General features: G+C 41.3%; 1 protein-coding gene across 3 annotated transcripts; it reads right to left on the bottom strand.

Annotated features, from left to right (window-relative positions):
• Window positions 1–20,050, bottom strand: ssh1a (slingshot protein phosphatase 1a). Of its 3 annotated transcripts, none has more exons than XM_071482908.1 (16): window positions 15,213–15,375; window positions 15,066–15,111; window positions 12,891–14,971; window positions 10,418–10,518; window positions 7,604–7,668; window positions 6,834–6,955; window positions 6,268–6,336; window positions 5,999–6,064; window positions 5,513–5,707; window positions 5,294–5,387; window positions 4,797–4,925; window positions 4,514–4,560; window positions 4,251–4,397; window positions 3,694–3,894; window positions 2,872–3,574; window positions 1–2,748 (listed from the first exon to the last, which is right to left on the bottom strand). In XM_071482908.1, the coding sequence occupies exons 3-16, from the start codon at window positions 12,986–12,988 to the stop codon at window positions 1,642–1,644; spliced, it is 3,144 nt and encodes a 1,047-aa protein (XP_071339009.1). In that variant the 5' UTR covers window positions 12,989–14,971; window positions 15,066–15,111; window positions 15,213–15,375; the 3' UTR covers window positions 1–1,641. The 3 variants fall into 3 exon arrangements, with proteins under 3 accessions (XP_071339009.1, XP_071339010.1, XP_071339008.1); XM_071482909.1 differs by having other exon boundaries at window positions 14,881–14,971; XM_071482907.1 differs by lacking the exons at window positions 12,891–14,971; window positions 15,066–15,111; window positions 15,213–15,375 and adding exons at window positions 17,352–17,389; window positions 19,880–20,050.
• Window positions 20,051–20,088: the final 38 nt, after the last annotated feature.

The raw sequence follows: 20,088 nt of genomic DNA, 5'->3' as shown, positions 1-20,088 counted from the left end.
TTGTATATTATGTAAAAGAAATGTTTATTTCCATAATTAACACATACAGTACATTATTTTGACCAACATAAAAAGTGCAATATGCATTCAAACTACAGCAATGTACAGTACAAAAGTTACTGCATACTTAAATATAAAAAGAAAATGGTTACAAAACTGTGAAGTAACCTATTGTGATCATTGTCACGTCAGTGTGACAAAAGCTTTAAAACTCATTGATGATATGAGCATAAAAGCTTAACAGCTATGAGCCTGACAACTCCACTGAGTCTCTTTCGTTTCTCCCAAAAGGTGCAAAAAGATGTGACAGCATTTAAATACGTACATGATTGACATTATGATTCACATATCTTGTACAGCTTCAATGGTGTTTCCAATTTGTTGAGACAGCCAAACAACTTTGGTCTTTCACATTTCAAAAAGCACAAATGAGTTTAAAATGTTGGCAACCCTCAAGAATGAATTCAAGGTGTAAGAAGGTTTGGTTGTGAAATGTTTCATGTTTTCTGTTTATATCTTGTCAAAAATGTTCAGATAACTTTAGCTTGGGAAAAAACCCTCACATACATTATATGATTTGACTGCCATAAATCAACAGTTCGTGTCACTCTAGGCGATTGTATTATGATTTCAAGCCATGCAGCGTGACTCCTCACTCTGCTCTCCCAAGAACATTTTACATTGTAGGGAATGATGAGGTCAATAACATTACACTAATGTTATTTTGGAAGATAGCTTGCTGTGTACCAGTATTCACTCAATAAAAAAAGCAGTGCAAAGGAACAACAAACTCAGAAGTGTTTCTGTTCTGTTTGTTGAAAACAGTGAGCATGCCTCTGGCAAAACAAACCACATCCTTCTCTCTCCACGTTCATCCATTTCACTCACACATAGTTAAGCATTAATGCACTAATATACACCTCTGCATTAAAATGAGTTCAAAACTGATTCCCTCACTTTAACTCCATATCAGCAAATGAACTGAATAAAACTCCAGCCCAGTGTTCATCTGAGAAAGAGCTTCATGAATGCAACATGAGGTAACCATTAATTTTACAACCCTCTAGAATCTAAAACATAAACTGTGCGGTAAACAACTATACATTTATTTAACACTTTGCTTTCTGCCAAGCTCCACTGAGGGACTCAAGTTCATCAATGTAGGCTACTACTTTGTACCAGACAGGTAAAAATAATCTAAGTGCCAATGGATACCATGATTTGGTACATATCAGGTACTAACAGCTGTGAAGTTAAAGGTTATAGAGCGTTCTGTACCATCTCATCCTGCAGTCTAACACACAGCTCTGTGCCTCTGGTCTCATAGGTAAGGCACTTGTTTGTCCGAGAATCAAACCAAGTTAGAGGTGAACTGATGGCTTTACACACTTGTCAGATACAGCAATATGACTTTCATCACTGTGAACAGCAGTTTGAGAAACAATGTGGCAAAGGAGGGTGTACAATCCTTAAAACAACAGTTGGCATTGTTTTTTATTTTTTCAATAATTTTTGTTGTGTTTTAATTTGTTTCTTCAGACTCGACTCTCTCCTGTTTCCAGAATCTGTACAACCCTCTCCGGCCCTGCAGGGTGACAGATGAGAGGGTGCGTGGAGTGTGTAAAACCTCCACTTGATGTGTCAGCTTCTGGGCTCACCTGGTAGTGCTCTCTCTGGAGTGTGCAGGTCCTTGTAGGGCCGGGGCAGAGCAGAGGTGGTGGGGGAGTCCCACTCCAAGCCAGTGTCAGGCTCTGGGGACAGTGAGAGGAGCAGCAGTGTTCCTGCATCTGAGGAGCAGGCTGAACACAGATCCTCAGAGGAGAAGTTGAGGCTGCCCAACTTGGCCAGCGAGTTGGACCGCTTCAGCCTCGAGGGTACAGTCAGGCCCGCCAGCCGCATGCGGGTCTCGATCTCCTGCGCCCTCTGGCGTACGAGGCCGGGTTTCCCCCTCACGCTGCGCAGACTGTCACTGCTGGAGCTGCGTGTCAGGGTCGAGCCATGAGGTGAGGAGGTGGGTGTGAGTAGCCCAGACCCCACCACCCCCAACAAGGCTTCATTGGTCAGTGGCATCTCCAGTGGCTCTAACCGCACTTGGCATGGTGTTGAAGACTTAGTGAAGTCCCCGGTAAAGCCAGAGAATTCCTCTTCCTCCTCAGGGTGAAAAGGGCTCTTCTTGGACCTCTGGCACGCATGCAAAGGCTTCAGAGAGTGCAGGCTCTCCTGAGATGACCCTGAAAGTCTCTCTAGTCTCTCTGCACGCCGGCGGACCAGCCCAGATCTCCGCAGCTGTACAAGGGTCTCCTGTTGTTGGCCAAGGTAGCATGCCACAGGAGGCTTGTCTTCCTCCAAATCCATTCTCATCAGCTCAGGGAGAGCCTCTGAGGCAGCTGCAGCCTGCCTTTTGTCAAGCTCAGTTACTTCCAACAAATCACCACTGCCCTCAGGCTCCACTAGGTGCAGTGATTCTCCCGGCTGCTCCTCTCTGTCAGGCAGAGCTGTGGGCGAGGAGGCAGCACAGTTGGCACAGTCACAAAGAGGGCCACAGGGGCGCAGCAGTCCCACTGAAGATATGAGGCCTTCAGAAGAGGTATGGGACTGTGGGAATGAAGCACTTGGTTCTTCAGGAGGACTGGGGTTAAGGCAAAGCTTCGGAGCCAGGGCTGAAGAGTCTTCTTTCTGATCGGACTTCAGATCCCACGCAGACAGTGTAGAAGGATCAGCTGGAAGTAGGATGGAGGAAGATTTTTCCTAAATAAAGACAGGGAAAAAAAATTCCAGGGAAAACATAGTTATTTCTGCAAATTGGATACATGAAGTGAGAAACAGCATTTTCATTCTAAAATGCAGGTTAATCATATTAATCAAACTTACAACATGGTTACATGGAGGGCTCAAATGGTTGTTGTTGTTGGAATTCTCATTCAGGGTTGCCAGATCCATCCCATTACCCTCCGTATCTCCCTCTACCTCCACATCTTGTGTTTCCTCTCCTCCGCCTCCATCCACACCCCCTCCGTCATCTGGCTGCATTAGTACCTCCATTTCTGCCTCCTCCTTTTGCACCTCTTCCTCATCCTCCTCCTCCACTGTGCTGAACTCCAGCCTCAGACGCAGCTCCTCCAGGGGCTCAGGGCCTCGACTGCAGGTCTGGGCAGCAGTTCCCTCTGCTGTAGGCCCAAAGTGGGGGAGGGGCAGGCCTTCACGTCCATCAAAGGCCTCATCATCCAGCAGAGCGTCCCGCTCCACATCCTCAATTTCTATAAAGACTTTTTCCATGCCGAGAAGGGGTGGGCCGCGCACAGGCGTTGATGGTTCGCTGTCCAGCGCTGAGTCAGAGAGCCGCCGGAAATAGTAGTTGTTGTAGGCGGGGTCGATTTCCAGAGAAACAGTCCTGCACGGGGAGGGGCATGCTGCACCTTTATCAGACAGCGCCTCTTCACAGCAGGGAGACATCCCTGGCTCAGGAGTCAGGTGGCCTCCCTCCCCCCCCCCACAGCACTGAGCCAACCCCTGCTGTCCCTCCGCCATCTCACAGTCGGCGTCTGGATGCCACAGCTTGTTGTGCCGCTGTTTGCTGGGAATACAGAAACAAAGTGTACAGGAGGAGAGCAGAAGTCAGACAACAGGTCGACTGAGAAAAGACAACAAGTAAACAACAGCACACACGCACACATATCGAGTGAGGCACTATACCTGGCATCCAGGATGCCCTCGTACTCTGCCAACTGTCTCATGAAACCTGGATTTGGTCGTGTGATGCTCCTCTTTTGCTTGACAAAGTTGTAGGCCTTCTCTAGCGACCAGCCGTACTCCTTCATGGCATAAGCAATGACGGTGGAGGCAGACCGACTGACACCCATCTTGCAGTGAACGAGACACTTTGAGCGGTTCTTTCTGTTGATGAGAATTATGTTTTTATATTTAAACTCTATACTTCATAAAAATAAAGTTATATTTTAAAATAAAGTTACAAAATCAAAATCAAATCCGTGAAATGTGAAAAAACACTGGAACAAGTCATAGACGTCATAACTTCTTTTATGACTTTCCAGCATGTGGGGGAGTTATCTTTTCTTTTTTTTTTTTAAACTCTCCGATGTAATCTTTGTTTTCTCTTTCAGAATCAGATTCCCCAGATTCTACATAAATGTGGGAAATTAAACAAGAAAGTTTCCTGTGAGGATAAGATATCTTTGTCTTTAACTGATAAATACATGAGCAACATGTTTTCTGTTCCACTCAGGACTCACTTTGCTTTAACAATGAAGTTGTATGTCTCATTCCAGTGAGCCAGCAAGTCAGTGGCCTCCTCATCATAGACGCGTATGTTGTGATAACTGAATGTGCCTGGAAAGAAGTTGTCTATCTCCCTGGTAACGTTGAGGATATAGCCCACCCTGGGAAGGAAAGATACTGTTAACTCATCAATAACATTCTTTCTTGCTCAAATCATAATAAAAAATATGTTTTGTGTGTGCTTATCTTAGCTCCTCCATAATATAAAATAAATCACCCTGTCTCTTGCAGCTCCTCCAAATTAGATGCATTCCATTCGGATCCCTAAAAACAAATGAGAGGAAATAGTGTTTAGACTGTGTAGTAAAGAGTGTCTTTTCAAATATTTGTAAGATTGTTCTTTCTCCAAAAACAATTATTGTACAGGGAGGATTACTCTAACATCAGTGTTTCTTTGGGATGGAAAAGAAAAAGGAATCATTTTATCTCAGTTATGTGCAGGAAACAACAGATGTAACAGATGTTTTTGTTAGTGTAAGAGACAGTATTAGCTGTCCCACCAGGTAGACGTGGTCAAAGATGAGAGTAGCTTTGTCCATCTGGCCCAGGATCAGCAGCATCTCATTGTCAATGAACTCTTTGTACTCCTTCAGGTTGCAGTTCATGTGCTGCTCCAACTCTGTACGGATCTGACAAAAAATGCGTACAGCATAATTTTATTTTCAGTGTGTAGAGAATTTTTTGCATCATTTACCTAAAATTCTTCTCCCTAAACTCTACACAAATGCTCTGTAACAGAATGACACACAACATTCTGGCCAGGTAGTACTTTTTTCAGTTAATAATTTCATATAATAATTTATAATGTAATTAGTCTCAATCTGATTCCTGCAATTTCAAACATTTAGAAAATATTTTCCAAGAAACATCCACAAAGTATCTTTGACAAAATTCAAATGCAAGGTCTGTTTGAAAGAACTGTGTCTCTATCTTTAGAGAATTAAATGCAAAACAATGGTTAATTTCAGTGTGTCTGTTTGTGTTATTGTATATTTACCTGTTTGCAGGTGACGTTTTCAAGGTCCTGGCATGTCATGATGCTTCTGAGTTTGGCTTTAATAAGGCACTCTGTCCTCTCTCTCTCTGAAGGCCTATGAAAGATTAAAATCACAGCACTCATTCAATAACGTCAAGCTATTTTACTAACACCTGTCGGAGTGATTTTTTTCAGTCTTTGCATAAGGAATCTGATTCAAGTTGCTTTGTGTTCACTGACTTGTCCACAAACATGGTGGGTGAGTCTGGCCGTGTGGTCTCCAAGTCCTTCATGGCATTCCACTCATTGATGCAGCTCTGGTCTGAAGCAATGCAGCTCTCATAGTAGCCCATCCAGGTGAGAGCCATGCCTCCAGGGAAGTAGTTATACCTGCGTGACACCTCACATGCCTTGTGCAGCACCTGCAGAGCTGACCTATATTGTTGTTGAATGGGGAAAATAAAGGTTAAAGTTGTAGATGACTGATGTAAATATGATTTTATGAGCTATATCAAAAACAACCAAATGACTGTAGTACAGTCTGGCTGAATGGAGTTCTGTGTACATGCATCTTAATGCCAGCAGGTGGCAGAATTAATCAGCACTGCCTCAACCTGGTGCCTCACTGCAGCAGAGTGAGTCTATCAGGAGATTAATTGTAGTGTGTCATGACGCTACACTTGAGGTAGCCAGCCACTCTGGCTCCAGAGGTTGTTTATTACTCACCACATAGCCTGCACTGACACCGGTTTGAAGACATGAGTCCGACCTGCCGTGTTCACAGTAAAGCCCCTGAGGAGCAAACAAAAGAGATGGTCATTCCCTGAGCTGGAGCACCATGAAGCTACAGTACGTGTGTATCAAGTTCATCCCAAGTGTCAGGTGCAGTTGCAGTGTTGTAAAAAGTAAAAAAGCAGAGAAATATCACTGAGTTAAAAGCTGCAGCTGTGTTCTCTGTCCTTACAGCAGGGGTCACACTGACAGAAAAAACTCACCCATCTCCATCCAGATGGATCTTTGTATCACTCCACAGAGGTAGCACCATGCCGATCGAACAGCTTTTGCTGGAAGAATGAAAGTGAGCATGAAAATTAAAAACCTGGCAAAGAGAAGAAAAATCTACTTTTCTTTGGAATGGCTAATGTGCAAAGTGAGTAACAAATGACTGACATAAAAAAACCCCAAAAAAACTGACATTAAAAACTCCTGTTTTATAATTGCTAAGTTCAAGGATAACTCAAAAAGATTTTTTGCATATAAACATTTCAAACTACAAATCCAGAGATGACAAGATCCTGTTTTAAATGTCTGTTATTTTCAAGTCTAGTATAAGGTGTAGAGCAGCACTGCAGAGAATAAATCATGTGTAACAGTATGCATATAGCAGCTCTAGTCTGAGGCATAGCTCTGAGGGTGAGTGTTCACTTTCCTAAATCAACAGTTTGTATATCTTGTCAACAAGTAACACAAGGTAAACAACATAAATGGAGCTCTGTTAGCCTTCAACAGGTATACAGCAAACACTGATCATAACACTCCTACATGTCGTGCGTATACATACCAGTCTTTGTTGGTAAAGTCGATTCCCAGTAGGATGTTCTCCTCTGTGTCCTGTCGCCCACTGGTGTACACCACCACCATGTACCGCACACGATCTGACCATGCACTCTCCAGCCGCACCGCCTGCACAGGGTACGGACACTTTAAGTCAAAATGTTTCCTGTTTTTTGAGGTAGTACCTGAGAGTCAAAATAAATTTCAATAATATTTAATGGAGATTTTGTCTGAAATGTAATTACTTTTGGCATACAAATGTTTACTTTTAAAAATAAAAAAAACTTGTGGGTTGAGCTATAGTTAATTTAAATAAATCCAGTGAGGCAGGCCTATGTTAAAAGCATGCTCCTTTTACACAAGTGCAAAATTCTGATTGTACATAAAAGCAAATGCTCCATAGAAGCAACATTTGGCCGATCAAGCGAAAATCTGCGTCTAACAAAGTGTCACAGATGGATGCAAAGAAAAATGGGGCACATACTCGATGAAATAGAGTAACCGAGTCCTGAGGATATGCAAGCACAGAGTCGGTAAACATACAATGAAATAATTCACACCAACGCATACGCGCACGATGGAAACATTTGGTAATGCCCTCCTGAGTGTGCCCTCATGAGCTAATAATTGCAGTGAGCAAATAAGCATCGTAAGTACACAATAAAATGCATTCTAGAGGGTCTGCTATGCCAGGTTGTTAGTCAGTGGCCTTTATGTGTGTATGTGTGTGTGCATATTTTTGTTTTGATGTATGCACATACTTATGTCGTCTCTTACCAGTTTGATTCTGTCTTCTGAGCGAAGAATGTTTATCATCACCTGCAGGTGTTGAGGTAAGTCGCCTGTTGAGGAAGACCATAAAGAAAATTGATCCACGACAAGCTACTGTGAGTACATACATTACACTAAAGCCAGAACTAAAGCCTCCCCCTGAACCTGTTCAATGACTTTTTTATCAGATGAAATGTGTTGTTAACTGATTGAAGAGAAATGAATTGACAACAAATTATCCATCTTTACATGAGCAAATTTGTCAGCTACAAAAACACAATACCAGAACTTGTCCTTGTTCATTTGACATTACTCAGTGCTCTCTGTGCCAAGATGTCAGACATAATAAAACAGGGTGTGGAGATGGACCAACAGCAATTCAGGGTAGCAGCTGACAGAGAGCCAACTATGTTGAAATATGTCACAACAGGCCAGACAGACAAATCATGACATCCTGACTGGTTTTACCAACATCAAACAGAAAGCGCTCGGTCTCATGTATCTCATGATCTACAGCGGCAGTACTCTTCAGAAAAATCACAATGAAAAAACCTTAAGGTGACATTATCTCCACAACATGTGACTGATCACTTTGTCTCCTATCTGGATCAGATCAGGAAACTATTTGACAAACTTACAAAGGCTGAAACCTAAATCAAGAACATCAAGACAAATCCTTCTGAAGTTTAATAGGCACAAACTGCTACTTCTTCAAATATGTTACCCTAAGCTAACCTTATCAACTTAATGATCTTGCAGCAGAGCAAAACATTAAATGATTGGTTCCTTGATGACCACAATGGCAAGAATACACATTAGTACTAGAACTTCTTTCAAACAGATTTTATAGCCTGATAATCACTGTTCTGAAAAAACTTTTTATATTTACATTTAAAGTTGATTGATAATGAGCCCAAGGTTTGGCATACTAATCAAAAACATCTTAATTGTTAAATATATTGTTAATGTATAAACCGTCACAATAAAAGGGAAAATTAGTGATTATCCTTATTCTGTCACATTGTGCCAAAATGGCCATTTAAGAATATATATAGAAAAAAGTTGACAGTCAAGGTGTTGACACTCCCCTGTCAATATGCATGACATGAGCAGAGTTACAATCTATATGAATCATTCCTTGCTGACTTCAAACACATTTCCTCAACATCCAGTGATTAAAATTGATACTTAAATAGCTGAAACTCAGCAAATGACTTTATTCTCTTCTAGAAATGTGTGGAACTAATTTCAAGTGCTGTACATAAACCAATAAAGTACTTTATGATTAAAGAGGACAGGGTTTTTAAAAAACTATATACCCGTTTCATGGTCTTCTCCACTAAGTTAATGTTTGATCATGTTGGTCTCCTAAAGCCTATTTAGGTATTATTTGATGCCACAAATGCTGTTATTTTCTGCTAGAGGCAAAATCTGGCAACAATTTAAGTGTGTTTTTGATGGTTTTGATGGACACATGGTTCAAACCGTTAACTGAGAAAAGTCAACTGAGTTCATGGCCTTAGTTCACATGGCTCTTTGGCAGCCAAGTTGGCATCTGTTCTGAATAGTAACAGCTGCAAGATGTGAGAGTCATCCACAGAAACATAAATATATCTACAGACAATTATGCATCATGTGTCCATGTTGATGTGAATAGTTCAAACAGTTCAACTTGTGACCTTAACTGACACCACTGGGTTCAGGGTTGAAATAGGCGATGTCATACAACAGTGTGTATTCACTGACTCCTCCACCGTGAAACAGTTTACTTGGATGTAAAACAAAAAAGACATTCAGAAAGTCAGTCTACATTAGAATGGCATATCACTGTATGGCTTTAAAGATTACAGTGTTTTCTGTATTTTTTAAGCTTGGTGGTGTAATATTCATTTTCATTCTTTTTCTTCAATAGAGAGAGAAGCAGAACTCCTCTTAAAATCATGGAAGGACACTAGTTCTTAGAGCAAGAATACCTTTATCAAGCACATTGCATAAGTCACCTAATTGTTTTCTTTTTTCCTTAAAGCCACAGTTACTAGGAAATGACAGAACTATTTCCCCTGTCAAATGTTTTGGAGCACAAAGCAGGACCAGCAAATATGTGGGCTACCTGACAAAGTGGTTGGTAGAGTAGACAAAGCTGCCAACCACAGCCATGACTTGCCAAATGACTTGGCAGCATGTTGGTTGTTGGCTGGTGCTGAATTCCCATCATGCCTGTGGACTGTCGGGTCAGCCTTATGTCTTTAAAGCAATTAATTGTGTCTTTCAATTGTGACATTTTAAAAACAGCCTTTGATAAAAAAAAAGACACTGGCCAGTTCATTGTTCAACTTCTCATGTGACCTCGGACTTCAATCAATAATATTTATACAATTCATCATATAATGTATAAACAATGTCAAAGAGGGTTTGCTGAGAATAGTCATTCACATTTACATTTACCTCGTGTTCCCTTTACTCACTAAAGTTAGCACAGTGATAAAAGCAGAGAAGACCAGGTAATGCAAACAATAAGAGCCTACTTGAATCGTCAACAGAAGTTTTGCCCCCAGTGCTACCATGCTCTGGATTTAAGCACTAATCTGCCTAAGCTATATGTCTGGAACATGCTTATCAACGAGGCAGCCTCTGTCCTCCTCACCTCAGCTACAAACATCTGCTGCAGTGTTAGTGAGTGCAGCACATGAACTCATAACACAAACACACTGCATAGCCTGGATGAAAAATCTGAAGAGGAGACTGATGAGATTAAAACTATAGTTAGGGTAAATTATGTGGATAACAGGGTGTGCTTGCTGGTTGTCTTGTGGTTCTCACCTGCATGTTTGTGGTGAGGATGCGCTTTCTGGCCCTGGTGACTGCTCCCCTGCTGCAGGAAGAGAGCAGCACCCTTCACCATGAAGAAGCTCTCACTCAGGCTGCAAAAAAAAAAAAATGGGAGAGAGGAGTTACAAGTATTGAAGCATAGATGTTATACCGTATATCAGACACCTAACTGCAGAGCAACAGCTCAGCACAATTGTTCCTGCGTGTTCACTGGACAGTTAGGCTGAGAAGTGGGATGCAAGACAAATGAAATATTCAGTTCAGTTTAGTAGACACAGCCAACGAGATGAGCATAAATCACAGTTGCCTGCTACTGGTGAATTACCTCAACAGCTGAGTGGAAAAGCCCAGCTGCCACGTTACAGAGGCGGACCTCAGGTCTGCAGCAGCCATGAATCAAGCTTTGATGCTGAATGCTTATCTGTCTTTTTTCTGCTGCATGGGCTGCACTCAAACTTGACTTGTCAGGTCTCTGCCGGCTTGGTGTAATGCAACAAAGACCTAAATAATTGACCAAACTGCAGTTGTTTGTGACGCTTAACTTTCACATTGACCACAAAGCAGCACTTATCAGTTCACACCTGCCTGTAAAAGTCCTGACTTTTTCAGGCTAGACTTTGGAGCTGTCAACAGATGACACATGTAGGGAGCTGCAATAAAAAAGAGGTGAGCTGTTTCCCCAGGCTGATTTAAATTATTCCATTGCATTGAAAAACAACATGAGTACATTCATAAATCTACCTGGCAGCAGGGTGGGACACTATATGCACCCTGTATTCTGTGTGTTCAGTCTGGCAAATTGGGACATCATTAGGAGAGCACAGAACTGATGAGTGACAGCAACAAAACAAAATCCATACAGATACTAAAAATAGACCTATCTCTAAATAGAGAAATAAATATATTAGTATCATGTTAGTATTACTGGCTAATGTCATCTTAAAAGAGCAATGCTATTGTCAGTGTTTACTAATGCCACCTAAAGATAGACATACTATAAAAAAACCTGAACTGTTTTGCATCTGCTGTTTGTATTATACTCTACTGTATCACAAAAAAACAGTAAATCTCAACAATGGTGAGAATTGGTATATGCATGATAACTGATAACTGGTGAATATTCTACAAAAATGTAAAATAAAACTTTTTGTATGGATACCTCCCTAACAAATGCACAAACAGCTGACCAAATGCCTTTGGTTTAAAGGGGTAAAATATAAATCCTTCATCTGAATTACATCAGATGAAGGTTACAATGTCACATCTTTACATCCAGCTTTGAAACCGCTCCCGCTCTAGGCTCTCTCTGATCACGCTTTCAAAACCCACATACAGAAGAGCAAGCTTGGGCCAAACAGATGATTTTGTGGGAACAATGGACTTCGTTTTGTGCACCTCACAATAAATTCCCTCCGCCCCCAGCACCACAGAAACAAAGTTCCACAGTGACTAAGCATGGGGGTGGACACTTCTCAATAAGAGCTTTTGTCTCACTTTTTTGTTTCAGTCCTTTTTCAGTTTGAGATTTATGAGGCTATCAGGAGGGTCTACTGTCAAGGGCTGATGGATAATATGAGGCAAAAGTGGCAACACCAAGAGTAAGAAGAGGGGTACAAGCCTCATCACTGCTTTAGTAATGTGTACAAATCCCTCTGCTCTCTTTTCCTATTTCAGCTAGTTACCCAACTTTAAGTCCACAGGGTCTTAGCCTTTGATACCTGATAGCTTCCTGGAGAAAGAAAACCCTTCAATGGTGAAATCTGAAGATTGTGTGAAACCTGTCCTTATGTGTAAATCAAGAGCTGTCCCACTGCTTCACAGGCTGCACTCAGACATCCTAATTAAACAGACTTAGCTCTACTGTCTCTTGCCCCGCAGCAACCTGCTATCAGCTTCTCCACAAACACTAGGGTTAAAAATACATGTGGTATCAAAGCAAACAAAGATATGACAGAAAAACTTGCCCGATAGCTTCAATGATTCCACACGATTACAACCTGCAGTATCTCTACCTCCTTTACAGACAGACAAAAAAGTCAACACATCAGGTCACAGAAATATCACTAACACAATGAGCTGTGTACCACTGAATCTCAGCTGCTGATGAATGATAACTCATTTTGATTAAGGCTCACTATTTCTATCAGCTACATCACTATTAACGCTGGACAAGTTCAGTGACTGATTAGGTCTACTGGCCTGCAATGACATCATAGTATCTGTTGTAAAATCATCTAGGCAACATTCAACATCCACTAACTACACTGAACTAGTACATTTAAAGTTACAACAATATAACAACAAATTCAAATTTATTTCAGAACTGCTCAAAAACATAACCACTGCGCTTTTAGAGCAACTAGTCCAAATCTTAAGTGTTAAGTGTCTGATGTCAAATCTCATCAGTGAAGGACCTTGCGCCCATCAGTTCAAATCCCATTTTGACAAAATAAACTAGACTCACATGCGGTTTATCTCACTCTGGGTCAACACAGCGTTCTCCACAAAATAAGGTAGCATCTTCATCACTGCCTCCTCAATGGTTTCTACAACCAGATGCATCCTGTTGACCGGAACGAAACCCAGGCCTCTGTGGCACGTGCTACCTCCTCTTCATCAGCCTCCAGAAACAGTGAAGGAGCAGAGCGCAAAAGAAGAGGAACGATGGTTTCAAGAGTTGGCTTGCAGTTTTTGACTGACAGACTGACTGACAGCCCGCACTCATCTGTGCTGCTCGGTGAAGAAGTGCCGTCTGCTCAGATGCCACTCCCTCTGCTGCCTCCTCCTCCTCCCTTCATCTGAGCGTCTCTGAGTGTGAGTCAGACTCCCGCCTGGAGGGACGTAGTGCAGCCTCCACCCGCTCAGCCTCAGGCACACACAACTATGCTCGTGTCCCCCGTCCTTCAGTCTGTTTTGTCTCTCTCAAGCTCTTTTAGAGTATACTGAAGGTCCACTTTCATATGAAAGGAAACTAGAGGAAATTTCAATCTTTCATTCATGATGAACACTTGTACACTTTCCTCAAGAGACGGAAAGTGGATCACATGCTTTCTTTTTCTTTTTAACAAACTGTAGAGCAAAAAGCCAGAAGGTTACAGAGGACAATGAATCTAATAGAACTCAAGATGTGGATTTCCCCTTCATTCTGCAAGAACACTCTGATTCTTTGCTTTCCTCATCCATCAGGTCTGACTAAGTACAAAATGAACAACAGGTTTCCTCTTTAGCCAGAGCAAAATATGTCAACAACAGACACCATCTCTCCAAAACCCGCTGAGAGTGCCGCTTTCTCTCCATGTCTTCCTGGGGAAAAGCAAGACCATGCACAATTGGAGGAAGACAAAAAAAGCAGGCAGAGGAATTTTGCCACAAAATTGGGATGTCTCCATGTGCATGCTACCTTAGGGGTCAACAACATCCAAGGTAGCGCTTCCAGGGAGCTTAACACATGGGCCAAGCATGGGTGGAAAGGGCAGTGAGAACTGGCAATCTCCCAAAACTCCCAAATCTCATTATACCCAGGCTTATAAAGGAGGGATTATCTTGTCTCTCTTTCCTTCAAGTGGCCAGCACTGGTTGTCACTCACTAACATGGACCACAAAGAAACCACAGCATGTGTCTTTATAGAGAGTACAATGGCATGTTAAGGACAAAATATACTTCACGCCTGCTGCATCTGGAACACCAGTGATTGATGTTTGTAGATGCAAAGAAGGAAAGAAAAATACAAAGATAATGAAAAACTACCCTGGAGTATAAACACGAAGTTCGAGTCTAAAAGAAAAGTGTTGAATATTAATATGTTTGGGGCCTGAAAACTAATATAGGCTATAACTTTCTCACTTTCCCTCTCTCATTAAGCACTGAAACCCCCCCACAAGAACACAAAGAAGTGGCACAACGCTGATAATCTAGGAGGATTTGCTGACGGACAGTTACAATAGCTCTGTGACACAGATAACAAGATAGCTCTCCTATTCTCTTCTCGCCAATAGTACAGTGTCTGTAACACCTGGTCACCAGCACATACTGTACAAGCTGACGTATGTTCAGTCTGCTCCAGGTGGAAACTTGGACAGCCCCATGTGTCTGGTGCATGTAGAAGTGGAGCTTCCCCTGCATAAAAAAAAAGCTCAAGCTTTAGAAGCAGCAGGGCAGGAATGATGGCATGTCACTGAGTTAAGGAATAGTATACTGCTGCAACAGTAGCAGATGGACCTGGATGGGGTCAAACAGGACCAGATGTCCTCTAAGCCACTGCTCTGAGTCACCGGGTGTACTGGTTATGTGAGAGAGGTGCACTGGATTACACTGAGGACTCACAACAAAAAGGCTACACAGAGACAGTAACCATGCTGGTTTATTTGCGGTCTCAGAGTTTTTTGCACACAGCGAAGCAATGAGGGAAAAAAAAACCCTCCTATTAGGGCTGCTAGTTGCATAATTCACTTACACCACTGAAAGAGGTGGGGTAGAGACAGAGAGGGAGGGGGCAGTACAGGTAGGAACAAATCTCCTCAGGTGTCAGTGGGGACATGGAGAACCTGAGTGGGAAATAAATGACATCATTATGTTACTGTGGAAATATTAACCCACAATAAATAACTGGAGTTGGTGCTTCTGTAGCAGTTTGTCTACCTATGTTTCTCCTCTCCAAAAATGTTCAAAAATCCACAGGGAGCATCTGGGCATATGAAAAATGAGTTTAAATGAACTTCACATGAGAAGTAATAATGTCCTGGTATGTTTTTCTGTTGTTTGTGGAATTCTTTATCGTCATCTTACCCCCATGCTGGGTCCTTCCTCCTTTGTCCATGTGCAAACACATACACACACATTTGCTCAATTCTGCTTCTTGCCCAACTCTGCTGTGAACAAGTTGGTGAGATGAAATCATCCTTGGTTCAGAGCCACCGACACCTGCACAGTGTTTATGTTAGCCTTCGTCAACCCTTTGGGCTTGTCATCTTTATCAAGGTCAGCCTAGAACAGCAAGCGCAAATACTTGGCAGTTGCATAAGTGTTCATCAACAGATATAGCTTTGTATCAAGTGTACTAGATCAGTATACCCTCATCTTTAGAGAAATATGTCTGTCAAATAAAAGACAACTTAATGTGCCATAATGTTCCAAAACATGAATGTACTGGAAATTTAATGAATGGCGTGGCTTTCCAGCCCCTCATAAAACGGAAGCTATCTCGAGGCAAGTCAGGACTCACATTATGCATAGATCATTCTCACACACATGCAGCGCTTAGGGGCACCGTTGCATAAGTGAGAAGAAACTGAAATAAATAACACATTCGCTCATCTTATCCTCTAGTTTACAGTTAATAAATTCTCAAAAATCTAAAATCTCACAACAGCAGATCACAAATTCATAACAAGAACCCACATAAAGATCTACTTTGCCATAGAAGTCAATCATATATATGTTGACCAAAAAACATGTAGGCTATTACATAAGTTATTGTATGGATCTGATTTGAACTGAAATTTAATCTCATCAGTGAGCAACTTTATTGAGGTTGGCTGACTAAAAGATGCTTGTTATCCAATTCAATTCAGTGCAATTTTAGAAATGTATGTTCCCGAAACTAATATTTAAGAACAGAGCACTCAATGTTAATAAAGAAAAGATACATGTAGAACAGATACAAAGTAAAGCAGAAGCACATGGGGGTGTTTTACCATACCACAGTTGTAACAGTGGATAAATCTACATCTTTGGTGGTTATTAGATGATAACCTTTAAATCTGCATAAAACTAAAAAGACATGTAGCTTGATGACCAACTTTGCAATATCTGAGAAATGTTTAGATCATATTAAGTTCAAACTGCCCACAATGTACTTTTCTATTTCTGTTAATACACAAGGTTACTTTAAAAGAAAGGACAAGTCAAATTGTCAGTTCTCTCTCTTTCAAAATAGCTTTCTCTCTCTCAAAATCACATGTACTTCCACTATTTATCAGAACTTAAGTTATTGGGGCAAAATAATTTACTTAATCCTTAAAATGTGTTCTTGGCCCATCATATTATCAGGAACACAAACAAACACACAACTTTAGATTGAAAAGCATTGATTGCAACATCAAGGGCTGTCATGCACTCACTGGATATTTATGGTAGTTCTTGCCACATATTTAAACACGGCTGGCAGAAGAATAAGAAAATAATGTGACTCATTTGATTGATCTTTGTAAATGAACAAATAAACACAACATATGTCTGTGCTCATCCATGAGTGAAACAATGGCTGGCTTGCATGGTGAAAAAGGATCATGTGTGAACACTCTGGTGCAGCTTTATAATTTCTCTGTCTTTCTACTTACTGTAATCAAAGTCTAGATACACAGTATAGTGCGATATTCCATCTTGTGTAGGGAGACAAAGCATTTCATTTATTCATATGAATGGAGGAAAAGAGGAAACCAAGCAAACGATCACTTTTTTAAGCTATAATTACCAAAATAAAAACAAAAAAACTATAATTAGCCTTCTGTCAATCTATGTGAAACATTCACTTGATGGAAGAGCTAAATAATAAAGCTGGGGAAAGGCCAAGTGAGTCAACTGATGATGCAGAGTTGAATAGCAAGTTCATCAATCTAAGTGCTGATAAAAATACAGACACACCTTTCAACATATAACTTGAGAGATTACTGAGTATAAAAAGGTTTTTACAGTTGGTTATTAGGAATTGATGACTCTGCCTACAAGACAGACAGACAGGTGTTTTATTACACTGACGCTCAGTTGTTCTCATTTGTTGATGCCAGCTAGTCTGCCCTGACTCCAGATTTCCCTAAATGACTCAAAGACAGTTGCAAACATTTAGTCAACAACACCTGTGTATGAAATTTGACCTGCTTTACCAGGTACCACGGAACAGAGGCACCAAACATAAAATGAACGTACCTCTGATTTATTCGCCGTTCATCTTCACTCCCAAAATCCTGAAATGCAGATAACAGGAAAAAATTAATGCCACATCCCATCCATTTTGATGGTATAATACAAATACTCCCAGCCTGCCACATAGACAGAAGCAACAGTCTTGTCTATATTTTACCAAACATAAATACTCTACATACTGTGTGTAATGTTCAACAGTATCTAAATATCGTAATTCCTTTAAAGCACAAGTCCAAAAACAATGATGCTACATCTTAATGGTGGTATACTTGTAAAGGCAGATACCACCACTCATTTAATAGCTGCCACACCAGCGAGAGTTGCAAGTTGTCAGAGCAGCCTTGACTTGAAAGTTCATCAGCATAAGAATCAAGCACATAAATAAACGTATTTGACTCAACAAATGTTAACACGGTCTGCAAACAATTAGACAGCAAGAAAATGATAACAAAGGTGTACTGGGAGTGAATATTTTGACCAGTTCAGCTAACCAGCCACCACACACCACAACAACCAAAGCCAAAAGTATTGCTTCAGTTTAATCATATCTATATATCACTATCACTATATTATGTGTATAGTTGCGTGGATGAGGATGTAAAATAGAGAATGTCCGTAGGCAGTTCTGTCCAGTTGGTTTACACCAAAATACAACAGTGATATCAATTTTGCTTGATTTTTGTGGAGGCCCCAATCCATTAATCGTGATTAGGTTTTTCTAAAACTCACAAAGTCCTCTTTGACCCATTTTTAGAAAATCTAAATCTGTGTTAAACTATGAAGTGGTGGATTTTTTGCATGATAAATTAAAAATACTAAATACTTAAAACCTCAAATGGGAGAGTTTATGTATTAACATTCAGACTCAGCGACTCAATCATTTATAAGCAGAATACCAGTTGTGACATCAAAAACACCTACATGTTCACTCAAAAAGCAAAAGTTTTGGAAACAAATTAAAGGCAGGTAAACTGACACTTCCTCTGGCCATTGAAACAAGTAACAGAAAAGATTAAGGGCTCTAAGACATGTTTTTCCGCTGTCAGGAAACGTAAGTAGCCACCTACGTGCAGCTGAAAAAACTGAAAAATGGAGAGTACCATTTTTGGATGGACAGAAAAAGATTATTCTGCAAGGGGAGCATGTGACAATTCATAACTAGGTAACTCTCCATAGTTGTGTATTAGGTGAAATAATCTCACATATTAACTGCCTAATGCCAGCATCTTGTAAATCCCTGTTTACCTCTGCTCTCCTTTCCATCCTCTCCTACAGTAGTGTTCCTCCACCCCACCCACCCCTCATGAGTAGATGACATCATAGCTGCAGCAGCTTCATGCCAGCTTTATCTGTCACACCTCAGCATGGTGCTGCTGGACTACACCAACCTCTCCAGCAGGACACGTAGAATAAGGGACAAACCCCAGTCAAACCCAGTCTTTTAAAAGAAGCAATCGATTTGCAAAAACAGCTACTATATGCAGACATTTAAGTGTTGCATGGTTTTGAACATGCTGTGAAAACATGGAGTGTTTTTGCCCTACTTTTTGTTTGACTGAACACGACCGTAGCGCTGACAATGTGTGGCTGTAAATAAATGCTGCCATAGATGTTAATTCTGGTTTTTCTGATGTGGTCATACAGAGCAGAACAAGGTGAGCTTTTCTGTTTTTAGCTAGTAGTTAGCGCCCCCATCTGGCAATTGATAACTGTACTTAAAATTAGCAAGAGGGAAGTTACCTTTGAATGATCATAGTTTTGAGGTATAGACAATTACTTTTCTCAGTGTGAATGCCGAGAAAACAATAAATCTCAAAATGTGACTCTCTGTTGCTATAGATAAGCAGAAACAAGCCATTAGTTTAGTCTTTCCCTTTCCATATGGATGTTTACCAGTCTGGGAATCTCATATTTTCCTTCTATATTTACCGGAAGGACCAACAAGACAACGAAATGAAATCTGACAGAGAAATATCCTGTGTTGCTGACTGTTTCTAATTTCTTGCCTAATTTCTTGAACACCATCACAATAAAACATAAAAATCTCAGCTGTAGCAGTGGTGCGTTACTGTGAATTTCGCAGTGCTAGTTTCAAGAGAGCCCTGCTATTGTTGTGCTGACGGTGTGCCAAGCCGACTCATGTTAAAGAATCTGAAATGTTCAATGTCAGCCAGCCACATCATAAACAGCTAACGTTAGCTACAGCTTATATCATTCATAAGGCACTTGTCACACTGAGCTAGCGCTGTAGATGAACGCCAAACAAACGTGAGGGTTTTTACAATGTACCTACATTTTGAAAATATATATATTTTTTTGATCTGACAGATGTTTTGGCATATGTGTTGGCCAGATATATAACTGGCCATCAGCAACGAAGACGTTTGCTGGCTACCGTTAGCTAATAACCTAGCATAACACATTAACTAACGGTGCTAACATAGCTTCAATCAGCGGGCCTTTCTCCCGCAACATCTCCCTCATCTCCCCATACCGGAGCACCGTTTCACTCCACCCATGACCAAACTGACCTCCCCCGCCGTCGTGGTCGCTGTGCTGGCGGTGGAAGCGGCGCTGGGGGTCGGGGACCGCTGCAGAGTAACCAACGCCATGGCTGGAAGCTGAGGATGATGCACCGGCCGGCCGCTGTGGCCTGGTGAGCTGCCGCTAGCTGCTGGGCTAACGATGCATACAGCTGACAGATGGAGGGAGGGAGGGAGGGAGGGAGGGAGAGAGGGAG

Source organism: Trachinotus anak, unplaced genomic scaffold (genome assembly GCF_046630095.1).
Source record: "Trachinotus anak isolate AG129_WGS33_773 ecotype Australia unplaced genomic scaffold, CSIRO_AGI_Tana_v1 ptg000008l, whole genome shotgun sequence".
NCBI lineage: Eukaryota > Metazoa > Chordata > Actinopteri > Carangiformes > Carangidae > Trachinotus > Trachinotus anak.
The sequence above is the reverse complement of the archived record's forward strand: the minus strand, read 5'-3'. Positions and strand labels throughout refer to the sequence as shown.